General features: G+C 45.5%; 1 protein-coding gene across 2 annotated transcripts; it reads right to left on the bottom strand.

Moving 5' to 3' along the window:
• Positions 1-31: 31 nt before the first annotated feature.
• On the bottom strand, positions 32-27,697 carry ELF2 (E74 like ETS transcription factor 2). Of its 2 annotated transcripts, XM_031588800.2 has the most exons (9): positions 27,570-27,697; positions 22,427-22,622; positions 21,298-21,463; positions 9,174-9,287; positions 8,061-8,234; positions 6,246-6,332; positions 2,283-2,475; positions 1,538-1,891; positions 32-1,169 (listed from the first exon to the last, which is right to left on the bottom strand). In XM_031588800.2, the coding sequence occupies exons 2-9, from the start codon at positions 22,496-22,498 to the stop codon at positions 542-544; spliced, it is 1,788 nt and encodes a 595-aa protein (XP_031444660.1). In that variant the 5' UTR covers positions 22,499-22,622; positions 27,570-27,697; the 3' UTR covers positions 32-541. The 2 variants fall into 2 exon arrangements, with proteins under 2 accessions (XP_031444660.1, XP_031444661.1); XM_031588801.2 differs by lacking the exons at positions 21,298-21,463; positions 22,427-22,622; positions 27,570-27,697 and adding an exon at positions 13,185-13,313.

Genomic DNA, 27,697 nt, shown 5'->3' with positions numbered 1-27,697 from the left:
TCTTCTTTTAGAAGCTCTTCAATCTCCTTTATTTCACATTCTACAATACCTAGTAGCAGAGGTTTTCACTTAGCACCAGTTGAGTACTGCGGGCACACAGTAGTGATTGCTGGTATGCATATAAAATTCATCAACTTTGCCATTTCTAGAAATGAGACTTTCCTCTTCCCTGAAAACCAAAAACCAAGGCAAACCTCTCACACAATTCAATTTTAGTGTTCCAGGTCTTAGTGTGCTGTGACAGCGTAGTGAACTGTTTGGTCCCTTTTCAGTCTCTCCATCGTTCCTTCTCCATGGGTTCAGCTGTCTCCTGACTGGAAGAGGCCATTTCTGTCAGCATAGCAATGTGGTTCCATTCCCACTGAAACACGGGAAAAATATTTCTTTTTCTCCCCACTAAGTCTCCAAAATAACGCATGTTTTTTAACACTTCCAAACTCTCCTTTCTGACATGGCGATCGCCTCCACTTCCCTCCCCAATTATGTCAGTTTAAGCAAAACAGTAACAGTCCGTAAGTCCACGTTGGAAGCAACCTGTTCTTCACTTCTCACACGTTAGGATTCCTTCTGTTTTCATTGTCACAGGAAGCGCGATAGCTGAGGGCGTACTAACTACTACTACATGGGTTACAGTCTTGCTCCCATCTGCCGTCTTCTCTTCCTGTAAGAGCTGCAGCGTTTTCACTTCACGTTCTTGTGTTACAGCTGCTGTGTCTGATTTCACTTCTGGGCTTTTTATTACTGCACTAATAACCCTGGGGGCAGTCTGGCCGGACGCCTGCTGCGCAGGCACCGATAGTCTCATCACTGGTGTCCCGTGAGCTATAGACACCGGGGTTAGTGCTCTAACAGCCAACGGGGTTCCAACGATGTTGATGCTTCCCGACCCAGTCAGGCCTGGTTTTGTTTGTACCTGACACTGCGTCAGCTGCGTGGCAGGGATCGTAATGATCTTGGCAGGCTGCATCGTGATTTTGTCTCCACTCTCGGTAGCGGTTGGCATCACAGTAGGGATTGTCTGGATTACTACCTTTGGAGTTGTTGCCGTTGTTGGGCTTGTGTTGGTAATTAACGGCGACCCTGCATTTACTGACTGTACTGCCACAGTAGAAATTTTCTGTCCCAGAGAGGTCATGACAACAGGCACTTGCATTGCCACACGTACAGTCCTGCAAAACAGAAACGTGTATTTAAACCGTTAGAGCTGAAAACAGGGGTACGCAAATCCCAAATCTGCAGATTTCTAACTGGTTCTTTAAAAACAACGATGACAAAAACCTCCTGTCCATCTCATAATAGGAGTCTGTAGATTGAGCAGCATCCATCTCTCTCTTCTCTACATGATTTTAAAATATGCTTGAGGGCAAGTGCACTGACAGGCGGCTGTCTCATAAACCACACTTTCACAGTATTCTATCACAATTCATGGCTGCCTGTAAATCAGAGAAGACTTCCAGCATATAAAGACACCGTCCCAATTAAAAAGCTGCTTGTCATTCATTGGTGAACAACAAGCCCAAGCCACATCAGTACAAACCTGGGAGCTGACGATGCTGGGACAGTAGTAGTGGTTGTCGAGGGGCGAGATGATGATGTATCGTGTGCTGGTGAGGCAATATTCACCACTCTGGTGACTGCTTTTTCTGTTCTGGTACAACTTAACTGAGACAAGTTTTTTCCTCCGCGTGCAGAGGTTGCTGCTTTCAGGAGGTTTTCTGCAGATAAAGACACTCTCTCCAATGACTTTTCATCTGTAGGCATTGACAAATCTTCACTGCAGGGTTCACTTTTGTCATCATCGATGACAACTATATTTTTTGGCATCTCCTTAAACTGATAAACAAGCCTCTGTCCCTCAACTTTGGCAAGGATTCCTCTTTGATAGTAGTATCTGCAAGAGAAGTACCATTAAGTAGTAACTGATACAGACTCTAAAGAAAAACTTGCTCTGTGCTAGCAAGAAAATCTAACATAACCACAGCCAAAAATAAAATGTAAGAAGGTATGGCAAGAAGCTGGCAGACCATGCATAGCATCTCAAATATCCAGCTTAAAAAAAATCTGGCCTTTTAAACACAAATATCTAAAGGTAAATTGCAAATTAACTAGTAACATGGAAAGCAACAGGAACTGCAAAACCGCTGTTTAATCAGCCAAGTCAGCAGAAGGGCAGTTTTTAACACCTCAGAATTTGTATTATTTCTATAGAGTTCAATTTAGACTTGAGGATTTAAGAGTCGGATATGAAATTGTAGTAGGAATTCAGCAGCTTAAGATTTTACCTCAGAGCTCTTCCCATGGTCTCATAGTTCATGTCAGGTTTGTTTTTGTGTTTTCCCCATAGTTTGGAGACAGCCTTCGAGTCCACAAGCTTAAAGATTCCTTTCTCTCGCTGAGTCCACTTAATGTAACGAGGACAAGTATTTTTGTCCTGGAGAAGGTCCAGAAGAAACTCCCATAAGTACGTTGTATTTCCTATAATCAGAAAGCATTTGAACATTAGAAATCCACTTTCAGCAGAAAATTCTCCATATATAGCTAACTCCAAATGACCTAAATTACAGGCAAACGCTACGCAGAGGATGGTGTGTAATGTAACCTGCAAGCATTCATTCATTCTGTTTAGTAAAGCTTTCATAAATATTTACATTCTGAAAGGAGCTAATCCTGGTGATCTGTTGTATAGCACAGGAGCTTCTTTAATTCCACACCCATTCCCAGTTCTTGAAAAGTGAAAAGAAGTAGAGGAGGGTGTTCCAAGTCAGTACAACCTACAGCTGCTCTGCACAGATAGGAAAACAGCTCAGAATTTTCTTCTCAGTTTCTTAAGCAGAGGATAGAAATGCCAGTGCATTTTAAGATGCTGATGTACAAGAAGATAGAAATAAATAATGTTCAAAGGCATACAACCTTCAATAACCAACCATCTCAAACAGCAATAAGGCCACAACCTCCTGTCCAGGATCATCCTGCTGACTTCACTGGGAATCAGCACCAAAGGGGCTCTCACACCCGCTGCTGACAGCCCTGTGTTCTGGTCCAAATGTATCTTGCAGAATGACCGAGGCCCTGCTAGGTGCAAAGCCAGTCCAGCTACTTCCTGCAAGGACTTACATGGCAGAAATGCCACGTACCTTCCTGTAACTGGGGAGGTACAGAATGAAGAAGCCTACAGAAGAAGAATTCAATATACTTCTCAGGCATTTTAGGGGAGTACAATTTCCACTGGAAGTGCCCCAAGACAATATTTACAACAATCACTATCAGGATGGCATAAAACATAATATGAGGGCTGCCTGGACTCTGACTATACCTAGGAAAAGGGAAAGAAAAGCAGAAGGAAAAAAGATCCCTCTTTTAATCAGTACTGCTGGAGAAGACTGCTAAAGCAATTCAAGAAAAGAAAACCAAGACAGATCTACAAGAGTAGCAACCTTAGAATGGCAATCTCAATTCATGTGATCATGCTTCCAAGCCACAAGCAGGTGCCATGGGCAAATTAAAACATACACCCCAATATTTTCTGTGTGCAAAGAAACCATTAACTCTTGAGGTTTAATGGCCCAGCACAGCACTTGTTACGCCATGCTACAAACAACAAACAATATATTAAGGCAGCTTAAAGGCCACTCTTACAGATTCCAAGAAGTTAACTTCCTTAGAAAAATCTCATTATGGTTTTCATCTTCTGGATGATGATCTCAGAGACAGACTACCCAATATTTTAATAAGTGCTCCAGTAAACAGCAAGTACTGAGTCAAGTAATATGAAAATCCAGCTGCATTTCAGAGAAATCTGTATAGGACTCATATGAGAAAAAGAGTCAATAAGAGTACTCCAGAATCCTGGAATTATCCTGGATAACCTTAATGCTGTATTTTAAGGACGTGAAGGATAATTTTGACAAAACAAACTCTTGCAGCTTTTTATATCATTCTTCTCAGTTCATTTATCAAGTCCGAACAATCTTCCCTAACTTATTAATCTCAGAATGCTGTTTGTAAGATGCTAAGTGTTTTAAGTCCTCATAATTGCAAATAACTAAGCGACCAGTAAGTTCCCATTTCATAGAGACTTCTACAAGAGAAAAAATATTAACTTGTAGTGTGTTCCTTGAAATTAATCCTGGGTTTTTTTGTTGTTTTTTTCCTCTTAGCTCCTTAGAAATAGAATTTCTGGGTTCACCAACAAATCCTGTAGAAGTCTGCAACAGAAATAAAAGTGACCTTCTCTGCAGAAATAAAAGTGACCTTCGAGAGAAATCATTCCTGAAAGTGCCTTATTTTTTCTGCTGGAACGGAGCTGCTGACTCAACAATTTTTCCTTTTTTCTTCAAACTCTTAATGACCTGAATAACGTTTTTCCACATGAGGGCTATGGAATAGTTATGCTACTCAGAGGCCATCTAGTATGCCAGTAAGCTCCAGCAATATTACAGGCATGCTGCTCTGCCAATTATGGTTGCTATGCATTTAACACAAAAGCTAATTTTAGAAATGTTTAACAGAACTTTGAACTATTTTTAAATCCTCTCTCCCTAGAAAACTAACCTTTCCTAATACTATGAATCCAAGCCTATGGACTTCTGAGGAAGAAAAAGACATGACTATAAAATGTATTAACTGAGCAGGTTTCCATTCATACTGCTCTCACGCAACCAAAATCCAGCATGGTAGACATAAACACATATTACATCTTGCACCTGTTTCCAGCTGTGTAGAACCAGCCATTCTCCTCCTCCACGACTTAACTCTGCTGAAAGCACTCAGCTCTAGCAATACTTCCTGTTTTTCCAGAAATGTTACATGTAAAATAACCTGCATATGGCAAATCATTTTTTGAAAGAAACAGTAAAAAAAATTAAGCCAGTAACAAAATATTTTGCAAGACTTAAAATTAACCTTCATGAAGAAAGAAAATGTATTTTATGCCTGCTGTGGTGTAAAATATGGACTGAAATACTTTGTGAGAACAACAAACATAAGCATCTCCTAAGCACCCATAGAAACTGGAAAAAAAAGAGTAGTAACATCTCACACTTCACAAAGCAAACAGCTAGGGAGAGAAATCACCAATAGAGACACAAACTGGAAGGGACAGAAACACAGCCTCCTTTCTGCAAGTCATTTCTGCAGCAACTAGGGCAGTTCACCAATGCTCTTCAGATAACGGAAAGCACCAATTGTAACATCAGAATTACAAAGAAGGCTTAAAAAATAATTAGAAAAATCAAACAAGAAGTACTTTTAAGAACAGCAAATATAAAGACCTGCTACAGTGAAAACCAAAGGCACCAACAGTGACCGATGCCTAGAAAAACTAATTATTTTTTGCACTGGTTTCCATGAGCTAGCATCCATTCTTCCTTAGCCTGTTCACAAGCATAACTCAGGAGCTGTCCCCAGATAAGGAACAATGTAAATAGCAGAGATCCTGCTTTCAAACAAATCCTGAAGTAACAGCTCTCGTGCTGACAACTGCATGCTTTTTCAGCTGGTACACTGCTACTGAGAGTCACTAAAACTCTCTTTCTCCTAGCTGTAAGCACACTCTCCTAGCAACTTTTTGTGAAGCTAGCTGCAAACAAGATCTGCACCTACAGGCAGGGCTAAGAGCTGATACACTGCACTGCAATTCAACCTGTGAGCAGGTGCTGTGGGTCTGGCTGATGTCTGGGTGAAAGCTGGGACTTGCAAACCAAGAAAGGACTCTTTATCATGAAAAACAGTAAGAACAAGGACTCTTCTGTATAGAACCCCTCACTCAAGCAGCAGAGAAACATATCATCATTTGTTTTTACCCTTAAGCCAATTTGCATCTATTAGTCAAGCAACACATTTCCACTGAAGTTTGCGAATCAATTAAGGAAACACATTTCCAGCCCTCACCATTACAAATGCCCACAAGCTACTTCTACTTCAGAGCAAGTCCTACAGCGGCAGCTTAACGAATTACGTGCCTAGCAACAAGTTAACACACACCACAAAAGACAGCAATAAATGCAAAGCAAATGAAAATGTACGGGTTGATTAACAGCAGAGTGTATTACAGGGCACACAGGGGAGTTAGGCACATCCTTGTACTCCATCTTGCATCAACAAATGCAAGGACATCAAATAAAGTTGAGACCGAATGAAGTCAGTGCAAATTGACCCACCAAAGTTTTCAAGATCTTAGTTTTACCTCTGACATACACAATGCATATAAATGACATGACCTTAGATTTAACAATGTAAAATTATACCTTTGCCTTCTCTAGGTTTCTTCTTTATACCCAGGTCTGGAGATCCATCTGAAATGCTTGACTGTTGGCTCTTGGGTTTACGGCCAGCTGCACACACAAAACATGCAGAGAAAAATAAAAAGTATTAAACATATGCAGAATAAAAGCATTTTGCAGTTTGATTTTGCTGAAAGCAGCAGTTCATTCTTTTTTTTTTTTTAATGCTATTTCCTTGCTTCAAGTATGGATAAATTGACATTCTTAGATTACAACTATTGCACATCCAATTTAACGGATCATTCATCTGCTTATTTCATTGGCAGATTTAACCTCATTTCAGATGAATTACTGGCAGGTGAAGTATACACCACACATATGAAGTAAATCCACTGTATTTGCATTCCTTTAGTCACATGCCTCTTTTGCTCTGGAACTTACCACTCTTCTCCCTGCTTAGTTTTCAATATTCTAGCTCATGTGCCCATCAAAGCATCAGTTTTCCTATAAAATCCTACAGCTGAAACCACAAACTCCCACTTCCACTCCACATCTGCCCATTAAAAGCTACAGGCAAGCTTCCACTCAGCGTGCAGCCCCTGGGACACAGGTCTCAGGGTGGTGCTGGGGCTGCCCTGCCCTACAGCCCCCTGCTGTGTTCCTGTGTCAGGGAAATCCTCTCCCTTTTACACTCCACTGACCTTTCCATTGAGGTAAACGGGCCCAAGCAGGGGAGAGGATCATAACTTAGGGCAGCAGACTGTAAACAACCCTGGCTTCTGCTGTCACTTTGAGGAGAGCAGCAGCAAGTAACTCTCCTTCCTCAGGAACAGCAGCATTATCTTTTGCTGATGAATAATATTATTCAGTAAATGCTGAACTCAACAAGCTTTAATTATGACAACAGAAGTTATCGTTCTATTGCTGTATCTGAATGACCTTAAGCACTTTCAGCTTTCTGAGCCCAGCCCTGTAACATAACCTGCCCAGTAATGACTTTTCAGACAGACAGTGAAAAAAATACAGAAATGGTTTAAATCCAATATACAGCTATAAAGAAGCATTATCATTATTTTCCTGCCTATGTCAGTTAGGGCAGTTACAGCCATTTGTGACATGCATGTGACTTCATCAAATCTCAAACTCGTAGATCTCAGCTATATAATGCTTTATCATGACACTGCAGTTTTTCTCCCCTAAACTAGAAGCAACTCTGCATACATACAGTTGGAAGCTCTAATAAAGTCCTCCTACGGTTAAGTGAATGTCTGCAAGCAAACTGCTAGACCAGATTGATACCAACCATTCAGAGCCATCTCGTTTGGTAGCTGAATGCTTAGATCTCATTCACTGTTCCTAATAGTGCCTCCTCCAAGACACACCAATCAGACAAACAAGATACTTCTCTCACCAGAAAGACACTGTACTGATTCTGTAAATCAATTTATGCACTTGTAAGCTAGTAACTTTCCTACTGTTTCATTCGAGGACTCCTGAGACCACCTGCTCTCACATGCCCATTCCAGAGAAATATTTACCCCCTTCAAGTCCTTTCTGAATTCTTCTTTACCCTTCCACCACTCTGCAGACTTCCACTTAACAAGGCACAGAACAGAAAAAGAAATCCTTTTCCTTAACAGTTGGTGAAACACATTCTCTCACTACTTTTGGTGTTGGCCTGTCCTCTAAGAACTCACATTTCAGACTTGAACCACACTGATAACACGAGCAGAGAAATCAGCTAATCTAACCTATCTGCATCCATACTGACTGCACCATCTGTGGCTGCCTGCATAAGAAATAAACCCTGAGGTAGCTGCTACGAGGAGCCATACACACCTTTTTTCTTCTTCATTCGTTCGTGGATGTCAGGGGATGTTCGAACAGGAGATGAATCCATTGGTTCAGATTCATCTGCTGGCACCTCTACCACAGTTTCTGCGATCACATCAGGCCTCATGGCTGCATGGATGAATTCTGGGGCTGACACACAAGGAGGGACCAAAACTTCCACTAAGAGAGGAAAAGGAGAAAAAAAGAAAAAATATGTTATGAAGTTTCTGCTTGACTATTCTAATCTCTCTTATATGAAATTGTTTTAAACAAAGCATGTGCAAAACTGTAGCAAGATTCAATTCCAACAAACTGCCATGTAGAAAATCAGTCGACTCCCCAAAACATGCACACCTGTAATCACTGTTGAGCATAAGACAGCTATATCAAAGCAATACTGTTCTGATTGAAGTTCAACTTTAGATTCAATTTTAATTCAAGAAAATTAGAGCTCAATCTCTGATCATTAGTTAATTGGGACCAAGAAATGGGACTGGTTTGCATCCCAAATTCCATTTCCTACTTTATAGCTTTTGGGTTCCAATCTGACCACGATTTCATCTGATGTATATTAAGTAACTTCAGAAAGAAGGTACTGTTAAAGGAATCATCAACACTGACTACTGGGTTTTTAAACTGGTAACAATTTACAACATCCTGTATTCAGATATTCTTTCTAAAACAAAAGAACAGATGAAAATAATTTTCCCTTGAAGTAACTATTCTAGCAAAGCAAAATGTCAGGTTCATAGCATCAAAGAACGACTTAAGTAGGACGAGATGCCTGAGGGCACCTGGCCCAACCTCTGCTCAAGCACAGAGGCCCGGAGCGGGGTGACCATGACATTCCAGTTAGTTACTAAGGATCTCCAAGGAGGAGACTCCACAACCTCTCTGCGCAACCTGTGCCAGTGCTCCATCACCAGCACAATAAAACAGTGTTTCCTTATGTTCAGATGGAAAAGTGCACTTTAAATGTGTAACTATTCGAGTATGTGCAGCCAACAACATCACTCAGGTAAATGACATCACCTAAAAGCATGCTTTTTACAGTATGATGGTTTTGCTGATTAGTGGAAAGAAAAACTGCTTGAGGAGGAGAAACCGCAGCTGACATACCAGGACTCCTGGCATTTCTCAGGCAGGTAGGAGACTCCATATGAAGCAAGGCCTCTGCAGCTTCAATTGTCTTATCTGTGCAGTGTACATTGCTTCCGTGAACTGATGCTTCCACTGCAGAAGGATAAAAGTGTTATGAGACCAGATTAGTCATACAAGTCATTGAATCATGGAATGGTTTTGGTCAGAAGGGACCTTTAAGATCATCTAGTTCCAATCCCTCTGCTGTAGGCAGGGACACTTCCCTCTAGACCAGGTTGCTCACAACCCCATTCAGCCTGGCCTTGAACACTCCAGGCTCAAGTCCATACATATCACTGTACATCAGTGCTTTTCAATCTCAAACATGAAGATCAAGAAGTTGTCCAGTGTCTTCACACCTTTACACCTTACTGCCAACAGAAACGTTTAGGGAATACATGAGACAAGCAGCCAAAAAGAACCAACACTGTCTTCTGAGATCTCTGGCTCACAGCCACGCTCCCAGCTTCTATTAGGAGTTCAGGAGCTTACTGAAACAGATTTTTGAGGGTTTCTCTTCTACTTCCTATTTAAGCAAAATAAACTGGATTACAATGAAGATGGCTGTAAAATTACAGAGCAGAGAGAAGCAAGCCCATCTCCAACCGTGAACCCATTAAAACATAAACATCACTTCTCCTCAGATTTTCAACCTATTTAGATAAAGCGTACATATAAATACAAGATTAATTTGCAAAACAGTGATATCTTGTTTCCTAATACTGAAAACATTGGCAAGTTGGGTTTAACAGGCCTGATTGGTAATGAGAAAACAACAGAACCACAAAGCATTCAAACACTAAGAGGTGCTTTCTCTTAAAGAACAGCTGAGGGATTAAGGTAAAAAACTCTTTTTTCGAGTTCTGAAAACTGATGAACACTAAGTAGTTAAAGAAAACCAATATAAAGTGACTCCAAGGCAGACCATTCAGACCCAGCACAACAGCAAAAAAAAAAGGGAAGCCCAGGCATTCTGGATGCCAGCTGCGGTGCTGCCAAGGTGCTGCTCTGTGTGCAGACTGCGCAGGGTCCCAGGCAGCACAGCCACCTGTCCCGTGTCACCGCAGCACAAGGTGCCAGCTCCTGCAGCTCAGCTCACCATTTAAGGCAATGTGTCTCTCCGGGTGCCCGAGCTGCAGCCAGACAGCCAGGCTATCTTTAGCTGCAGAGAGGTCACCTGTCTGCAGCCCCTGCCATCCGAGGGGCATTCGGTGAGCGTTCTCCATGAGAGCTCTGAGGCACCTATCCTGTTACCACAGTGTATGAGAAACAAGTGATGGCTGCATGCTGGAAAGCAGGAAAATACCACTGCTGCTACTTCCACCTCGGGAAACCCTACAGAAACTGATCAGTGCAGGCACACGTGGGGAAAAGCTAGCAAATCAGAATTTAAAAGTAAGAACTAGAAGCTTTAAAACCCTACAAACAAACACAGAAGTTAGCAACACCTGGAAAAAACAAAACTTCTAGCAGAATGAAACCCTCCACTGAGCCAACCCTCTGCCACTGCCCTACCCAGATGCTATTTAGGGGGCTCTATCTCCTGCAGCAGTAGGTGCCTGATAAGGCTGGCATTCCAGCACAGGGCAACAACAAAAGCTTTCCCTGCGGGCACGGAGAACCGTGCCAAAGGACAGGTTGTTACCTGCTGTGTCCCAACAGCCCTTCCCAGCAGCAGCTTGGGGCGGTCCCAAGCCCTGGGGTACCTGCACCCACAAGAGAGGCCCTGCAGGCAACATTCTACCTGAGCGCTCCTCCTTCCCAAGGGAAGTCTCAGCCACACACAAGCAAATCACTGGCTCATCTGGGACAAGGGCAACAAGGTCACTCAGGTGCCTCTATGTACCTTTCCAACACCACTCCAGCACCGTGCCAACAGAGGAGAGGAGAGGAGAGGAGAGGAGAGGAGAGGAGAGGAGAGGAGAGGAGAGGAGAGGAGAGGAGAGGAGAGGAGAGGAGAGGAGAGGAGAGGAGAGGAGAGGAGAGGAGAGGAGAGGAGAGGAGAGGAGAGGAGAGGAGAGGAGAGGAGAGGAGAGGAGAGGAGAGGAGAGGAGAGGAGAGGAGAGGAGAGGAGAGGAGAGGAGGCCCCAGCTCATGGGAGCTGCAAGGCACCTGTGAGATGCGGTGGGTAACCCTACTGCACTGACACATTGGGAAAAGCATCAATCCAGATCTCAGTGCCAATTTTAAATAAAAGCTCTTTTGGCCACTCTCAAAAACATCCGGTCAACAGATGACTGCAAGGGCAAGTACAGATGGACAGGCTCACTAAGAGGGTGGGATGTGCAGAAGGTAGAGCCATCAGCCCAGTTCCCCTGTACTGCAACACTGGGAGTGCTCCTCATGAGAGGCATGGGGGAGAACTGCACCCAGAGGAGCAGCAGTGCTCACCTGAATGCCAACTGCAGCCAAAAGACACTGCCATGGGAGATCACTGAGGTTCCTCACCATGCAGCATCCCTGCAGCTCACACTAACACGGGCTGCGGCAGCCCATGGCTGTGGGACACCACATTTGTTTCCACTCTTTTAACCCAAATCTCATCCTGTTGTTTTCATGAAGTAATATGATTCTAGGGCACTTTTTTTGGCACACTTCACATTAAAATGAAGTTTTCTGGTCTGTTTTACAAAAGAAGAAAAACATCTGCTTATAAAATAATCTATGTTTCTACCGGAAAAGAAAACAGCTCTCCTTTTTTAAATGGGAAAACAGGCCACCTGATGATCATCTCCAATGCTGACTGAACACCTCCCAACCCCACTCTCCTTCCCAAACAAATGCTGCGTGCTGCATGTATTCAGGGCTCCCAGCTGCTGTCGCAAAAAGCCCAACTTGGTTGGTAACTAAGCCCAACAGGGCTGCAGCTGAGCTTCACAGCAAGAAGCACCAGCAACCCGCACCTTTGGGAACAGTGCTCCCAGAACGGGAGCAACCACGGGACTGAAGACACAGGAAGAGCTAGACCACGGTTTCTAAAACAGAGCTTTGTGATGCTGCACTGCAGCAACCTCCCTTCACCTGCACAAGGTCAGCACGGAGCTGCAGCCCCAGGGCTTACAATGGCTTATCCCTTAATGCTGCCAGGCACCGGCGCAGCACTGCGATGAGGGCTTCCCAATTCCAAGCACGGACGGCGGGCAGGAGCAGCCCCACGGGCATTAATGCACCTCCCAGAAGTTCGCCGGGTTCACCTATCAGCATTTAAAGGAGCACAGCGAACAGCAGCGCTGTCAGGCCGTTCTCCGGCTGACTGCAGACGCTCTCGTAGACGGCAACCGAGCCGGCCCCAAACGGGAACAATCCGGGCCCAGCTTTCGCCTCCCGCTACCGACCACGCCGCCGTACCGCAACACGGCGGCCGACGGGCACAAGAAGAGGCCGCAGGGCGGCAGATGCCCGCGGCTCCCGACGGGGACGACCACGTGCGCCCGGCGCGGCGTCGCCGCCACTTCCGTGTTTACACTCCGCGCTCCTCCGCGCCGCCGCGCGCCCCGCCAACCCGCGGGGAGCCGCCGCTCCGCCGCCCGCCGCGCGCCCATTGGCGGCCGCCGCGCCCCGCCCCGCCGCCCTCCATTGGGCGCGCTCCGGCCGCCGCCCCCGCCCTCCCCCACCCCCCCGTGCCGAAAGCGGGGGGCGCGGGGCCGCTTCCGCCGCGCGGTTCGGGGGGGAGGGGGACCGCGGCCGCCCCGAGCCGCGCCGCACACGTGGGCCGCGCGCGCCTCCGCCCGCGCCGAGTTTAAAAGGGCACCCGGGCGGAGAAGCGGAGCGCGGGGCCGCGCCGCGACTCCGGGCCCGTCCGCGCGGCGTGGCGGGAGGCGGGCGGACGGCGGCCCGCGCGCTTCCTGGTTGCCGCCGCAGCCCCCCGCCCGCCCGGCACCGTTCCGCGGAGCCCCGGAGCCGGGCGTGTGCCGCCGCCGCCCGCGCAGCCCGTTTCCTGCCCGGTCGCGGCGCGCCGCGCTCCCCAACCCCCCCCCCGTCCCGGCTTACCGGCGCGGATGAGGAGGTCGAGCTGGTTGGTGGGCCCCTCGTGCAGGGAGGTCGCCATGTTGACGCTCCCGCCGCGGCTTCGCGCTGCCCGCCGGGCGCGCGGGGCGGGGGCCGGCGGGTCGCTGCCGCGGGGCGGGCGGCGGGCGGGAGGCAGGGCCGGGCGGGCGGGCGGCGCGGGCACCGCGGCGGCGCTTCCTGCGGGGCGGCGCGGCGCACGCGATCCTTCCGCCGCCGGCCCCAGACAGGAAGTGCCGCGCCGGCACTCGCCGCCGCCGCAGCGCGGGGCCGCCCGCGGGCGGGGGAAAGCGCCGGGGCCCCGCCGGCCGCCCGCCTCCCGCCGGCGGCGGGGCAGCGCCGCCCGCAGCGCGGGGCCGGCGGGGGCGGACGGACGAACGGACGCCGGGTGCCGCGACGCCGCCCCGACCGCGCGGAGCGCCGCGTGCAGGGCCCGCACGGGGACTCCCGCGGCCGCGCGTTTCCGACCCTCCCTCGATGACGCAGGGGGCGAACCGCCGCTTTGTGCGCGGAGTTCAGACTGCCCGCGGCCCGGCGGACGAGGGGAGAGGCCGCGGCTGCGAGCGGCCGCCTCCCGTCCCGTTTTAGCATCCCTGCGACGGCCGCGAGAAGCGCGAGTCGGAAGCGTTCGGAATAAAAGCCCGCAACTGCTCAGCACCTCGCATCCTTCTGAGGGCCCCCTACTCCTTCTGCCGCTCTCACGGCTTTTTAGGAGCGCAATTTCACGACCGTATCTCTCTCCACACACACACACACACCGGTAGGGCACCGCGTTCAGCCCCGCACACGGGCAGCGCAGCGCTCGCTCCTCCCGGCAGCGCGTTCCCGCTAGGGGACACCGCCGCCTTCCCCAGCAGCAGCGCTGCCCGCAGGGCCGGGCCCAAGGACACGGAAAGGCACCGCGCGGGCACGCAGCTCCCTGCCCAGCCAACCCTCCTGAAGAAGAAAGGCCGCTTTTCCCCTGCGGTTCCTTGGGTTTGAACCGCGTGGTATTGCGGTATTTTATGCTGAACGCTAATTGATTTGTCCCGCTAATCTAATCTTACTATTTCAAGTTGGGGGGGACATACAGTCGCTAGGGAAAAAAAAGCAAGCGTGCACTTTTTAATCTCTTTAAAAGCCTCCAGCCCAGGCAGCAGGCTAGCAACAGGACTGCAAAAACATTCTATGAAACGATGGGAGGCTCAAAGAGGCAAGAAATGGTTACACTGCAGAATAGGACCACGTGAAGATGAACTTCCATTCCTCCATGCTAATAAATAAATACAGGGTTTTTTAAACCCGTTAGGATACACTGTGTTTCACTGCAATGAGTTCACACAAGCTCAGCCAGCAAGGCAGCCGGGCCTCCTCCAGGTAGACCCACACCTTATCAAGTGCTACAAGCAATGACTGCCAGAAATAAGGAGAAAAGAGAAACCCAACAGCGTTTCATTATTCAGGAAAGCCCACACTGAAACTAAGGTTAATGACACAGATGAATTACCACTTAGCGCGTTCACAAGTGATTTCAAGAGCATTTGTAGCAGACACACATCTCCAACCCCACTCACTTGAGAGTCTTTGGCAGAGAAGGCACTTGGATAACAGGAATACAATGTAAGTGAACCATCCCTCCTTACACTCTGGAATACAGGAGTAAAACAACTATCACTTCACCCTTTCCTAATAATGCATACAAACAACTCTGTTCACGTTAAAGGAATTAAGTTTCACCTTTATACTGATTATTCCTTAATAGTGAAAGACGACCCAAGAGAAGAAGCGGGCTGGGATTAACTGTGTGCAAGGCAGCTGATGTAGAAATTCAAAATAAGACAAAGATTTCAGCTGATCTGCAAAGAGAAAGGCTCATCTATCCAGTGCTTCCTCAGGCAGTCCTCAAAACCACTACAACATCCAGCAACTACAGAGGAATTGCAAGTCTCATCTCCCAGAGTTTCCCATGCCAAGTTTCCTTTTCCACCACAGTTCTGATGAACACGTTGGAAACATCTGTTAGCAGATTGTAGCTTCCCTGATGAAGCTCCTTCACCAGCTTTGTAACTCCACATGCTAAAATGACAGCCCTCTAATGGCACCTTTATCCTTCAATGCCCATCTCTAATGACATTGAATCAGAAAGACAGACATGTTATTTAACTATTTTTATCCACAGAAGACTCCAGAATGATAAAGCTACGGTCAGAAAAGGCAAATTATCATAAAGCAGTTACTAATTCTCAGCTGTGATTGGTTTGACTTTGCTAGTGTAAGGAGCCAAGGGCAGGCAGCAATCCATCACTGGGTGGCATTTGCAGTCTACATCAATGCCTACAATAGTGATAGGACATGGTTTTAAACTAAGACAGGGGAGGTTTAGGTTAGATATTAGGAGGAAGTTCTTCACACAGAGGGTGGTGAGGCACTGGAACAGGTTGCCCAAGGAGGCTGTGGATGCCCCATCCCTGGAGGCATTCAAGGCCAGGCTGGATGTGGCTCTGGGCAGCCTGGTCTGCTGGTTGCCAACCCTGCACATAGCAGGGGGTTGGAACTGGATGAGCATTGTGGTCCTTTTCAACCCAGACCATTCTATGATATGATTCTATGATAACAGAGGAGCAATACTTAAATGCCAACCAAAGTAGAAAGTTTCAAGTAACTTCAGAATTCCAGGCCAGTCTTGCACAGAATCCACATGCAATTTACCTCTAGCAATTACAGAGATAGCCCATTGCTGAGGACAGCAACCACGAAACTGCTGGCACTTTATTGCATTGCAACCCTCTGATGTAAAGAAATAGATTTCAGAAACACAAAAGAGGATGCAGCAGTCCCCTTTATCAGCCTATCACCACAATCATTAGCATCCACCGTGGATTCCATTACAGAAAATAGCAGAAATAACAGCAAGATAAACACAACGTGCCCCTCAAAGAAGCTGCGAGATACTAAGGGTGGCAGGACTGTGCTAAGGCTGTCTCTCTGACCACACCATATCAGGTTGGCTAGACCTAGGCTCCTACTGTTCACTATTCGTATGGCAATTGGTGATCCCACATAGTAAGGAAAACATGCTCAGGACTGGATACTGCAAGTAAACAGAAAGGAGTCATTTGAAATAACAGAAGTCTCAATACCAGCATGATTTCTTGTGAATAAGACAGGTATGTCTCAAAAAATATTGTTATACGTAATCCCTTGCATAATTATAATAAAATTATTCCTTATGAGTCTATCACCATATTTCTGATCAATGAATACCATTATCTTACACCAAAATCATCTTGGCATGAGCGTACATCTGATTCTGAGCATTCTGATTTCAAGACACACACTACAAAGTTGCTCAGCTGCCATCAGTAAAATACAGTGGCTGACTCTTTGATCAACAGTCTGCAATTCCTCACTACCAACTGGAACTAGACTTGGAAGTTTAAAAGATCGTGCAAGTCTGAATGACCTATGCTAGCAAGCCATTCAATCAGCCTCACATTTACCATAGAAAATAATAATAATGACTGAAAAGCACAAGTTAAGCTAGGTTTTATAACAAAAAACTTAGCGTTACAATGGCTTTTTTTTCTTTAAGCACCAGTGGAGTACTGAAGCAGCAAGGTAGAAACCTGAAATCTAGAAAGAACTGAATACCACAACCAGGCCGTTACTGCTACACAAAAACATCAACCACAGAGCACCTGCACCAGCTCTTTTCCATTCATATCTCAGAAGAGGAAACGCCAGCAAATATGACACAAAATTTCAGTTGCAGCTGAATTTCGCATCTGATTTAGGAGTGTCACTGAAAACAGATGTACCTGTCTGTAGCAGGAATGCTCCAAGAGCTACACAAAGTAGCACATGCAACTGGAGGGGCATTGTTTTGTTTTGTCCTCACTGATATTTAGCTAGCAAAAATGCAATGGATTTCTTGGCAGTGAGAGAACTCACACAGGTGTAGTAGCAATTTCTCTTTTTACACCATGTTAACTCGCATTCTAAACCTAAGAATGCGTTAGGGACATTTAATCCTTGCAGTAGAGCAACTATTCCACACTTTATTCAAAGCTTCATGGCTGATTTTTTTTTTTCTTCCATCTGGCTAATGGGCATCACCTCAGCTCCTTGATGAAGACAGTGCCAACTTACTCTGAGAGTTTAATGCGGTTCATAGAACATCCAGACTTGGGTTTCTAATCAGCACAGCCTTCTACAGCAAACTGCTCTGCACTTAGAATAATTTCGGTCACGCTGTCTGAGTAAGGAGACAAAGACCAATCACCACAATATGTCAGCACTACTGCAACGTCCACCAAATGTCCACTTGCCTTGTAGAAGAGGCAGCTTAATCAAATCACATCTGGACAAAACAAAGGATACTTTGCTTTGTTCAATCCCAACGTACACGTAATAAAATCAGATGTAAGGTTTTACCAGATCTAAGTATATCACATTTAATGACTAATAGAAACCAAAGAGTTCACAAGTTCACACTCACATAAAATAAGCCAGCAGAAAACAACTTCAATGATGATGAGAGAAGACAAAGAGATGCAGATAGCTGAACAGGTAACAATTAGGTAACTTTGTTACACAGACACACATAACTGGTTCTCGTGCTGATAACTGAGTAATAACCTGCGATTTCCTCTGTAAAAGAAGATTTGCCTTAACAGTAAAGATTTCTTCATGCATCTCTTTTAATCAGGGGAGGAGCTAAGCCTTAATTCACTGCATATCCATCTCCTCCCCCCTTAAGGAAGGTTATCAACTTAATAGATAGCTTACAGGAACTTCTGAGCAGAAAAAAACCTTAAGAGATCACAGACAAACATACCATTATTGTTGTCTTTGTAGCACAATATTCTTCCATCAGATTGTAATCCTAGAGGGGCTCATTTTCAGATGTCCATGAAAGCACATGAAAGTAGTTTCACGCACACCTTCCACCCCTCTGTGGCATTACCATTTATAGAATTAAAACTGAATTGCAGCTTGCACCACAGAAGGACTTCTGATGGAACATCACATTCCAAGAAACGCGGCTCAAAGACAAAGCATCATCCACATACAGATGATGATACAGAACAGCAGATCATGTCTGTGGTACTTTCAGATTGCATAGAGAGTAAACCCAAAGATTAGATCATCTCATTAACTGACACATACATCCACGTTAGGGGCTCTGTGTCATGGCAGACAACTATAAAAACTCCATTTCAGAGAGGCTGATCCTTTAGGGACGGTAGCTTATGCTGTAACATAAACTACAACAGTTTTGCTGTGAAGGGCTAAACACTGTAAGGATAGACAAGTAATCAGGAAGTGGAAGCAAACAAAATCCACGTATTATAAACCAATTGTTAAGAAGGCTTATGAGAGAAACACTTTGACTGTTCCAATAAACAAAGGTGGTAACTGTTCCCAAGAGTCCAAAGGGCAATAAGAGTGATATCACGGACAGGAAGATAAATTTAATTATTATTTCAGTGTAAGGCTTACACTTTCCCTTTGAAACATCAGAAAGGCTTTTTACTTCCACTGAGAATGTCGTAGGGGCACTTGAAAATATTAAAACCCTTGCATTTCATTTTCCCTAAATAACTCGTTTAATCAAGTTTTTCCCCATTCCCAGCACACAGGCAGCTTTTTATTTCAGGACAGAAAAACAGAACTTGAACCAGCTGGTGTTTCTTGTTTCTTATGGAAACCTTGTTGGGCTTTACTTTTATAGTTCATGGATTAATTTTTATAGTTAATTGACTAATTATGATTAATGATCCTCGAGTAACAAATCAAGATAGATTAGCAGGAGACTAGAAAGTGTCCAAAAGGGGAAATATATATATATATATATATATATATTCCCCTCAAATTAAATAAAAAATCATCAGCATTCACAGATCGTGGAATTGGTTGAGTTGGAATGAACCCTTAGAAGGCCCAGCTAGGGTTATCTAGTCCAACTCTCCTGCAATTAACAAGGACACCTACAGCAAGCTCAAGTAGCTCAGAGCTCAGTCCAGTCTGACTGAGAATGTCTCCAGGGATGGGGCTTCCACTACATCTCTGAGCAACCAGTTCCAGTGCCTCACCACCCTCACTGTAAATGACTTTTTCATCATAACACACTCCTATTTACACTCCTGCAGCCCACTGCTTGTAATGGAACATTATCCAAGTGAATGCTTCCTGGGTCCATTATACTTCCTGCCCTTCTGAACATACAGAATATACTTCTGAACAGCAGCTAAAAAGAAAGACTCCTAGAGAAGAGCTATGAGTTTTTAATTGGCATTTCCCCCAGTTTGCCATGGCCAGAACATAACACTTAAAGACAGAAAGAGCTCACTTGCAATAGCTCCTTATTCTAAAAGTGCTGCTCTGTTTGTCATTAAGCTATCAAAATCTTACTCACAAGAAACAGGATACTTAATGTTCAAAAAGCAACACTTCTTAATGCAGAAGGTATCAAAATATGAGCACTTGAAAGCTTTCAAATACAGGTTTAATTCATAAAAGTCAGCTTCTTGGGAAGAACACCCTCACCTCCCACTTACCTTCATCTTAAAAGTTTTGTCACCATAGGTAGGAAAAGTAACTTCTAAAAAAGCCACATTTCATACCTTTCCTTTACATTAATGTAACTTATAATTAGTATATTTAATTCAAACCACATTTCGTTAAATTGGAAGCATTCCAAGATCTGAACAATTAGTTAATACATATCTTACAAAGTTGATGCACATGATTTTTGATGCAGTGCCACGTGAGATTAACATTCTGATTCCAAAAATGCATGAGCAGTTGCACTCACTGTTTAGGGAGAAACTGGAGGTTTTTTTTTTTTTTACTTTGTCTGATGGAAACGTGCATATATTTACTACACTACTATGTTAAATAACTGTGAGAAGAGTCAGCCAGCTGTCTTTTGACTATGTGACAACATGAATTCAAACTCTCTCTCTAAGTTAAGCAGCCCAAAGATAGGTATATCAGCTAGCCATGCTCCACTCAAGGGGTTTAGAACAGACTGCCCAGTAGGGTCTTTCCTCCCTTTGGTTGCAGTTCCCTGCCCCAGAACTGAGCCACATCATCATGCTAATCCTAGCAAAAATATAAAACATTTTAGTTTAATTGTTTCTCTGCTATTTGTTCTTGCAAAATTAGCATAGGGGAATGTTTTTCAAAGTTTGATGAGTATGAGTAGCAGAAGAAAGCAGATGGGGCGGCTGACAGCCACTGCAGCATGGCAGCAGCATGACAATCAGATGTCACTAGGCTCTCATAGGAACACAAACTTCATTTCTTCAGACAGTTCAAACAGCCAGTGGTCCTTCTCAGAAAGTTCAGAGCCCATGAGCACATTCTTTGCAGGAAGGTTTAGAGGTATGTGTATCTTTCTGTGCACAGGTCAGGCGCTTTAATGCCCAAGCTCTACTACTTTCTTCATTCATAACTTATTTTACCATATAGCATGAGTTAATTTCAGTCCATTAGGCTTTTTGCCTATAACAGGACAGTCCAATTCCATTCCCCTCAGCCATGCACTCCTGCCACTAAAGCAGCAATAAAACTGCTCTCAGACCAAAAAGGTAGGAAGCAAGGAACAGGGCATAGAGCTCGTGGGAAGGGGGAAAGAGTTTGAAGATAAGCTAGGTAGAACAATGCAGTCCATGTTGCCAGTTGTCATGCAGTTATTTGGCTCAGACACGGTAGAACTAAATTCTAACCAGGTTCTTAGCTCAGCTGAGTTTTAAGAGCTCCAGGTTGTTATCTAGTTAACCTCCTGCATAAGTAGGTAACAAACGCATAAATGAAGATTACCCTGCTTGTGAGGGCACACAGTGCTAGAATACAGCATCCTAAACCTGAGGGGGACATTTTTACCTGTCAAATCCCAGTCCTGCTGCTGCTGAAACTAAGTACAATTAACTCCAGTGCTAACAGATCTGATCCCAGGTCAGGATCTCTACCCTGTGAGTAAACGTAAAGTCACATTCCTCAGGAACTTCTAAAAGTAAGAAAATCTACTAAAAAAAGGAAAAAAAAAAAAAAAAAAGAAAAAGAAAAAGAAAAAGAAAGAAAGAAATGAAAGAAATGAAAAAATAAAGTCTACCTGTTTCCACAGTTTCAGTCTCAATTTCTTGTTCCTCTGCTACATCTTGCATCAGATAAGTCTCGTCATCATAAACCAGGACCTGAGCAGCATAACCCTGTTCTAGTCTGGCACTAGGCACTGGCTCCACAATCACAGCTGGGAATTCAGAGACTGGCTCATTTTCCTATAGAAAGGGAAAAAAAAAAAAAAAAAACCCTCTAAATACTGCACTGTTGAACTCGAAATCAGTGTTTTCCTCTTATGCTTTTACATATTTTTTTTAATAATTATAACAATTCTGAAGATTTTTAAAGGAAATTTTGTTCTAAAGGAAGAGATTACAAAAAACAAAGTAGAGCTTATTGTTCACCCAGGGGATACTCCTGAATCTCAAAGGTCTTTTTTACTGACTCTAAGCACTTAAAGTTATCTGATGCTTTAAATCTTAAGATATTGGAAAAGACCAAGCTTCTAAGTTACTCAGCTTTACGAAGTGTTTCTTCTCCCTCTGCTCCACATGAAATGTAATCAAGCCTTTGTGCATATACTGCAACATGCCTTTGTCTGACCTGTATCTTATGAACATTCATGTTTTGGATTAAGTATGTAAGTTACCATAAAAGAACTAGCTAATTTGAAGCCCACATGCCTATCTTTCTTTGTTTAAGGATCAAAATATCCGTGACAGTATATTTAATCTGTTCAAGTGTTGCAGGAGTAGAACCCTGCCAGCTACAGTATTTACTACAACCTACAGGACAGTAGAATGCTTTTGATGTGGATTTTTTTCTTTTCTTTCTTTTTTAAGAATGCAAAATACAAGCAAATACAATGTTTGAAAGACGTTCTTCTATTGTTTTGCTCGCCTGATCCTACCTTAAGTCACACCTAAGACCTTTAATTTAAAGAGATGCTTAATATGCAATTTAATTCTGGAAGCTCAGTCTACAATTGTACAGCAGACTTCAAAGCTTCCTACATCCACTTCTCTGCAATAAAACATCCATCTACTAAGAGATCCTTGAAAAGTGATCTGCTCTGCAAACACTCCCTAGTCCACTTCACACACAAGTTTACAGCAGCTTTTTCTTTCAAAGTAGGATAGAAAGTATAAATCATGTTAGTAAATAGATTCTATTTGTCTAACCTCATGGTTTTTCATTCCATTGCTGTCGAACTCTAGGCCAGGGCCTCCAGTGTCAATCACTGCTGATGTCATGGTGCATCCCCTGAAGAGGCTTGGAGAGCTGCTCTCTATCCCAAGGACTATAATGCTGATAGGCTGAGGTTATCAAAGGCTTACATTCACAATCCACTTCTGTCAAACAGCTAGGCGAGGGTGGCTGAAATACAAAATAATTTTAAGTTATTTGCACAGCTGATATTAAAAAGACTTTCACTATTTAAGAAAGTTACTGCATGCTGCATCTCTACATCAAGAAAGGGCACCAGCGAACACAAGAGAAAGACTGTACTGACCTTAGTAAAGTTAACACTGAATACTGCCATATAGAAAAGACAGAACTTACTCGTCAGACTAACAATCAGATTAACTATTAATAAAAAGATAATAAATAACAACGATGCTGATGTTTGACATCAGTGAGAAATTCAAAGTTACAGAGGCACAGATACATACAACTCATGCAATTTGAGCCAGCACGGCTTTTCTAGAGCTGCTATTAAGTTAGGATATGTTTTTTTTAATGACACTTCCTTTTTTCTATCGATTCCACAGCCATAAAGCTATAGATTCATTATAACATTTTCAGCCAAATTGCCTTTTTGCAATATAACACACATTCCATCAATACACATCTGATTTCTCATCTACGGTTATCTTTTAAATTAAAGAGCACTGTAGCAGCACCACTTTTTCCTTTTTCTAGAGTCTGAAGAAGGTAATTTCATATCACAGCACTCCAAGTTGGGTAAATCACAGACTGGTTGAGCTAACAGAGATACGCAACCTCCACCTCCTTCAATCTCTCCTGACTAGACTGAGGAGCAGAGCTTTGTTTCTAAACAACTGCTATATATTTAATATAAGTATTACTGTTTATCTCCTCTTTTTTCCAAGAGGCAGATAAACCCTGGGCACTGAGGAGCAGTTTACTACTGCAAGATGCAACCTAAGAAGTTTAGCTTCTTAGCTCTACAGGAGAAAGCACATATTCCACGTCAGACATAAGAAGCCAATCTGATATCAATGACCCTAGCAGCTAACTCCTCTGAGATCAATGCATTGGAGCAGGTTGGATGGGGCCCTGAGCAACCTGGTGTATTACCAGATCTAGAGGTTGGTGGCCCTGCCTGTGGCAGAGGGTTGGAACTTGATGATCCTTGGGGACCCTTCTAACCCAAGCCCATGATTCTATGATTGTAATACAACTCCAAAGCCCAACGTAGACAAAAATAACCAAAAGGAAAAGAAAAAACACTTATCCTGGAAACAGACTTTTCTACTTTTCCATGTACATCCACATTAGAAATATTGCCAAGCACAATCATAACCCAAAGAAAGAGTCCAACAAATGGAAAATTTATTTCAGTTTGGAAGCACAGACTCCAACCAATTCCAAGCCTCAACATTATTCCTGCAATTCTGGAATAACGCACTGATACAAAAGCAGAGGGAGCTTCAGGCAGCACTTTTGCATAGCCTAAGCACATCACAAAGCTAACCTGGTCCCCATGCTGTATGGCAATACAAATAAATATTCATACACTAAACCATGAGTCCTGTATGGTCATATTGAACCTACGATAATCCCACACAGGTGGCTAACACAGCTGCAGCAAGAGAGAACATTTCATGGGGTTGGACTCGATGATCTCTGGAGGTCCCTTCCAACCCCTACAATTCTGTGATTAGATCAGATTATGCCAAAAAAAAAAAAAAAAAAAAAAGGAAGAAAGAAATGTATTTATTTGCCTCCTAGGATGGAAGAAGCTTAGACGACTTCTGCACTGATTTCTCTCTAAGTGAATAACCAATTACCTATAGAAGCAGAGTTAGGGTGATGTAAGAACACATATGCTCTTAGATAATCCTCGCTTTCCAGTTACAGCCAACATTTCTAATAAATAAAACCCTCAAAGAGAAAACTATATGGGAGAATCATTAGTGCACTACACCCTTGCGTTCACTAAAAGGTGGTATATTTAGACAGATGACACAAAACAGTCCAGGAAAGGAATGAATGAAAGCCACGGAGTCTCTGGTAATCAGGATTCCAACTTTACACAGAGAATCTTCCTATTCAACAACCTGGCAGGGTGGAAAAAGACAGCAGCTCACCGACCCAGTTGCACTGCAGCCCGGTTTAGCAGTGCTCAGACAACACACATCCTGGTAGGCGTGTGCTGTGCACGCGATAGATTCCTGCAGACACATCTCTTGCTGAAGGAAGCGGCCAAGCGTTCGCTCTCTACCCTATCGCAGGGCATGCAGGGACACCCTCCTGCCTCCACCTTGAATGTCATACAACTCTGGGCCTGCTCCCCATCAAGTCCCTTACAACAGGGAAAAGGGCTTTGCTGCACTGTATCTAATTCTTTTTACACATACCCTGTGGGAAAACAGAAAGAAAGCTAGCTGCTCTCACCCTCAGAAACTAGAATTGCAAAATGGTCTGTGCTACATACCCAAGAACCTCCCCCAGAAATCCAAACGCTCCTATGATGCTTTCAGCAACTACCAGACAAGGTTAAAAACACTGCATGCCACAGCTGTGCTGAGTACGTAACAGCCATCCAAAAACAGAACCTTAAGTCAATCCCTCGGTGTACAACAGCAAAGCAAGCACACAGCTCGAAAGAATTACAAAATTAAAGTTGATAAGATGGCACAGCACGTCACCTCTCCAACGCCAGGTTGGGCTCAAAACAAAACTCAGCATAAATCTGCAAGTCAGTTCAGTTTTACTTCAATTGTAAGCAAACAAAAGAAAAAGAAAATTCGGTGCTTGAAAAAAGCTGCACACACTTGTACCCACACAGAAAACAAGAAAAACACCCAGAACGCTGGGTAGCACTGACGGGAGGCAGCTGCTCCTGCAGCACTCAGAAAACGTGTAAGAGCCTTTGGAACAATGTCTCCCTTTTATTCAGTTGGCATCCAAAACCCCAAGGATAGATTTATGCGGATACCTACACAGATACAGCCGCAGGAGCAGGACCGCGGCCAGCAGCACTATCACATACCAGTGTTTTCAAGCAGGCCTTCCTTTGGTTTGGTCAGAATAGCTAAAGAAGTTGGCTTGCACACAGAATCAGTTGTACACACAGAAATGCAGTGGCTGAGGTTGCCGCCGAATCCCACTAACTGCAACAAGGCTTCCTACGGGTACAGCAGCAGCCTTGCACAGGCAGCACCTCGAGCACACCAGTAAATGTCATTTCTCCCTGAGACCTACAAACTTAAAAAGAAACACGTTATGTCAACTGAAAGGTCTTCCCAAGACGTTTTCCCTGACAGAAGAAATTGTGAGTTCATTGTGTTTTCCTGAAATGCCAAACAAGTCTAGAATCAGAAGCTTCTGCAAAAGCAGAAAGAACAACTCCTCCATAGCTAAAGAATCACAAGGTCTGCTGAAAAAGCTAACGTGCGTCAATCTCTGCATTTCAGGAAAACAAAACAGACAGTCTGGGCTAGTTTCAGCACCTTATCAACTACAACAAAGGGTAGAGAAAAAGAACTCAAACAGGGGAGTGCTCAGAGCACAGTGTCCTGCCACAACACGTGTCCAAGCACCAGAGCTCCCATCTCACAAAGCAGTCATTCTACTGCTGAACACACAGGAATTATTACCATGGATCCAATCAACAGCGTACCAACACAGCAAGGAACTCGAGGAACTCAACTTCCATATATATTTAACAAGAAACCTGACCATCCAAAGTTTGTTCTGGAAGCTCAATAGCTGAAGCTGATGAATCCCAGGACGCCTAAGTTCATGGTGACGTAAAAAGCACCAGCACTCTGCAGAAAGCTTTGTGACTTCAGTACACCTATCTGGACCCTGCCACGTTTTACCCTACGAGCAGGCTCCCTTCCCAGTGGTACTGAAACCTTCTCGCCCCTCACCGCCCTGTTTGGTCCCAGCCCTCCTCTCCCCCCGTGTCAATTGTTGGCCCTTAACATCCGTTTCCACTCCCCGGCAGGCCAGAGTAGGGAAAAATTATTCATCGCTTTACATAATAAAAGAGCAGGGACCAACGCGAAGAAAAAAGTTAAGGATGCGGGTTTAGAAACAAAACAGCACAACAACAAAGGAAGCGACACGCACAGAACAGGATTCATTTTCAAAGGATGTTCTAGAGGCCAAAGGGGTGAGAGCAATTCAAGTCAGGAAGTTATGGAGATACAGACCCTCACCGGCCTAAGCGACCGCGCAGCACAAGGATGCACAGCCTCACGTTCTGGGGCTTTCTGAGGCAGGCACTGCTGGAACCTCAGAACGGAGTGCCACCAAAGGGGCCGTACAAAACCTCCCTTTTCTAAATAACTGATAGCAATGGAGATAGGCAGAGCGCGGGGAACCCTGGCTCAGACCCACAGCACGTGGACCTGCAGCTTCCTCAGGATCCGGGAAGCGACGGCTGGTGCAAACAACCACGGATCCAGACCTCTCTGTTCCTCAGCACCCAATAAACCAGGCAGCTGTACCAAAGCCCCGGGAGGAGCTTTCAGCGTACGCTAACGCGTCGCTACAAAGCTTTCTCCAACACGCCAGCAGCACGCACGCCGTTTCGATCCAAAGTTACGGCACGAAACGCGGACCCCACTCCCCAGCTTTCAGGCCCCGAACAGCAGAGCAGCCCGGACGCGTTACCGCTAGAATCCCGCTGCTGGGAGCGCCGAGGACCGCCCAGCGCAGCGCGCGGGCCGGCCGCACCCGCTCCGCGCCGGAGCCGCCGAGGGCAGAGGCGACGCACTCGAGGCACGAGCCCAGGGCGGGCACCCCGCGCCGGGCTGGGGGAGGGGGGGCGGCCGGCCGGGTGCCGCTCGGCCAGCACGCATGACAGCGAGAGAGCGAGCGGCCGGCCGCCGCGCTGCCATCTTCCCCGCGCCCCGCGTAAACAAGGGCTGCCCCGCCGCCCCGCAGGCCGCGCCGGCGCTGACAGCCGCCGGGAGCCGCCCGCCCGGGGGCCACTCGAAACCGAAAGCGCCGCGCAGAAGGGGCGCGGCGCGCCGCCCCGGCTCTCGCCGCCGACCACCTTCCCTCGGGCGGCCGCCTGTCACCGCCCGGCCCGCCCAGCCGCAGGAGCCGGCGCCGCGTCCTTACCGTGCCCGCGGTGCGGAGGCCGCCTCCTGCGCCCGCCCGGGACGGCGGCGGGCGGGGCCGGGCGCCGCCCGTGCACAGCCGAGGCCGCCCCGCGGCGGCGGCGGCTCCGGCGGGCGGGGCGGCAGCCG

Source organism: Phasianus colchicus, chromosome 4, assembly GCF_987193195.1.
Source record: "Phasianus colchicus chromosome 4, bPhaCol1.hap1.1, whole genome shotgun sequence".
Classification (NCBI taxonomy): Eukaryota; Metazoa; Chordata; class Aves; order Galliformes; family Phasianidae; genus Phasianus; species Phasianus colchicus.
This window is presented reverse-complemented; position numbering and strand designations above follow the sequence as displayed.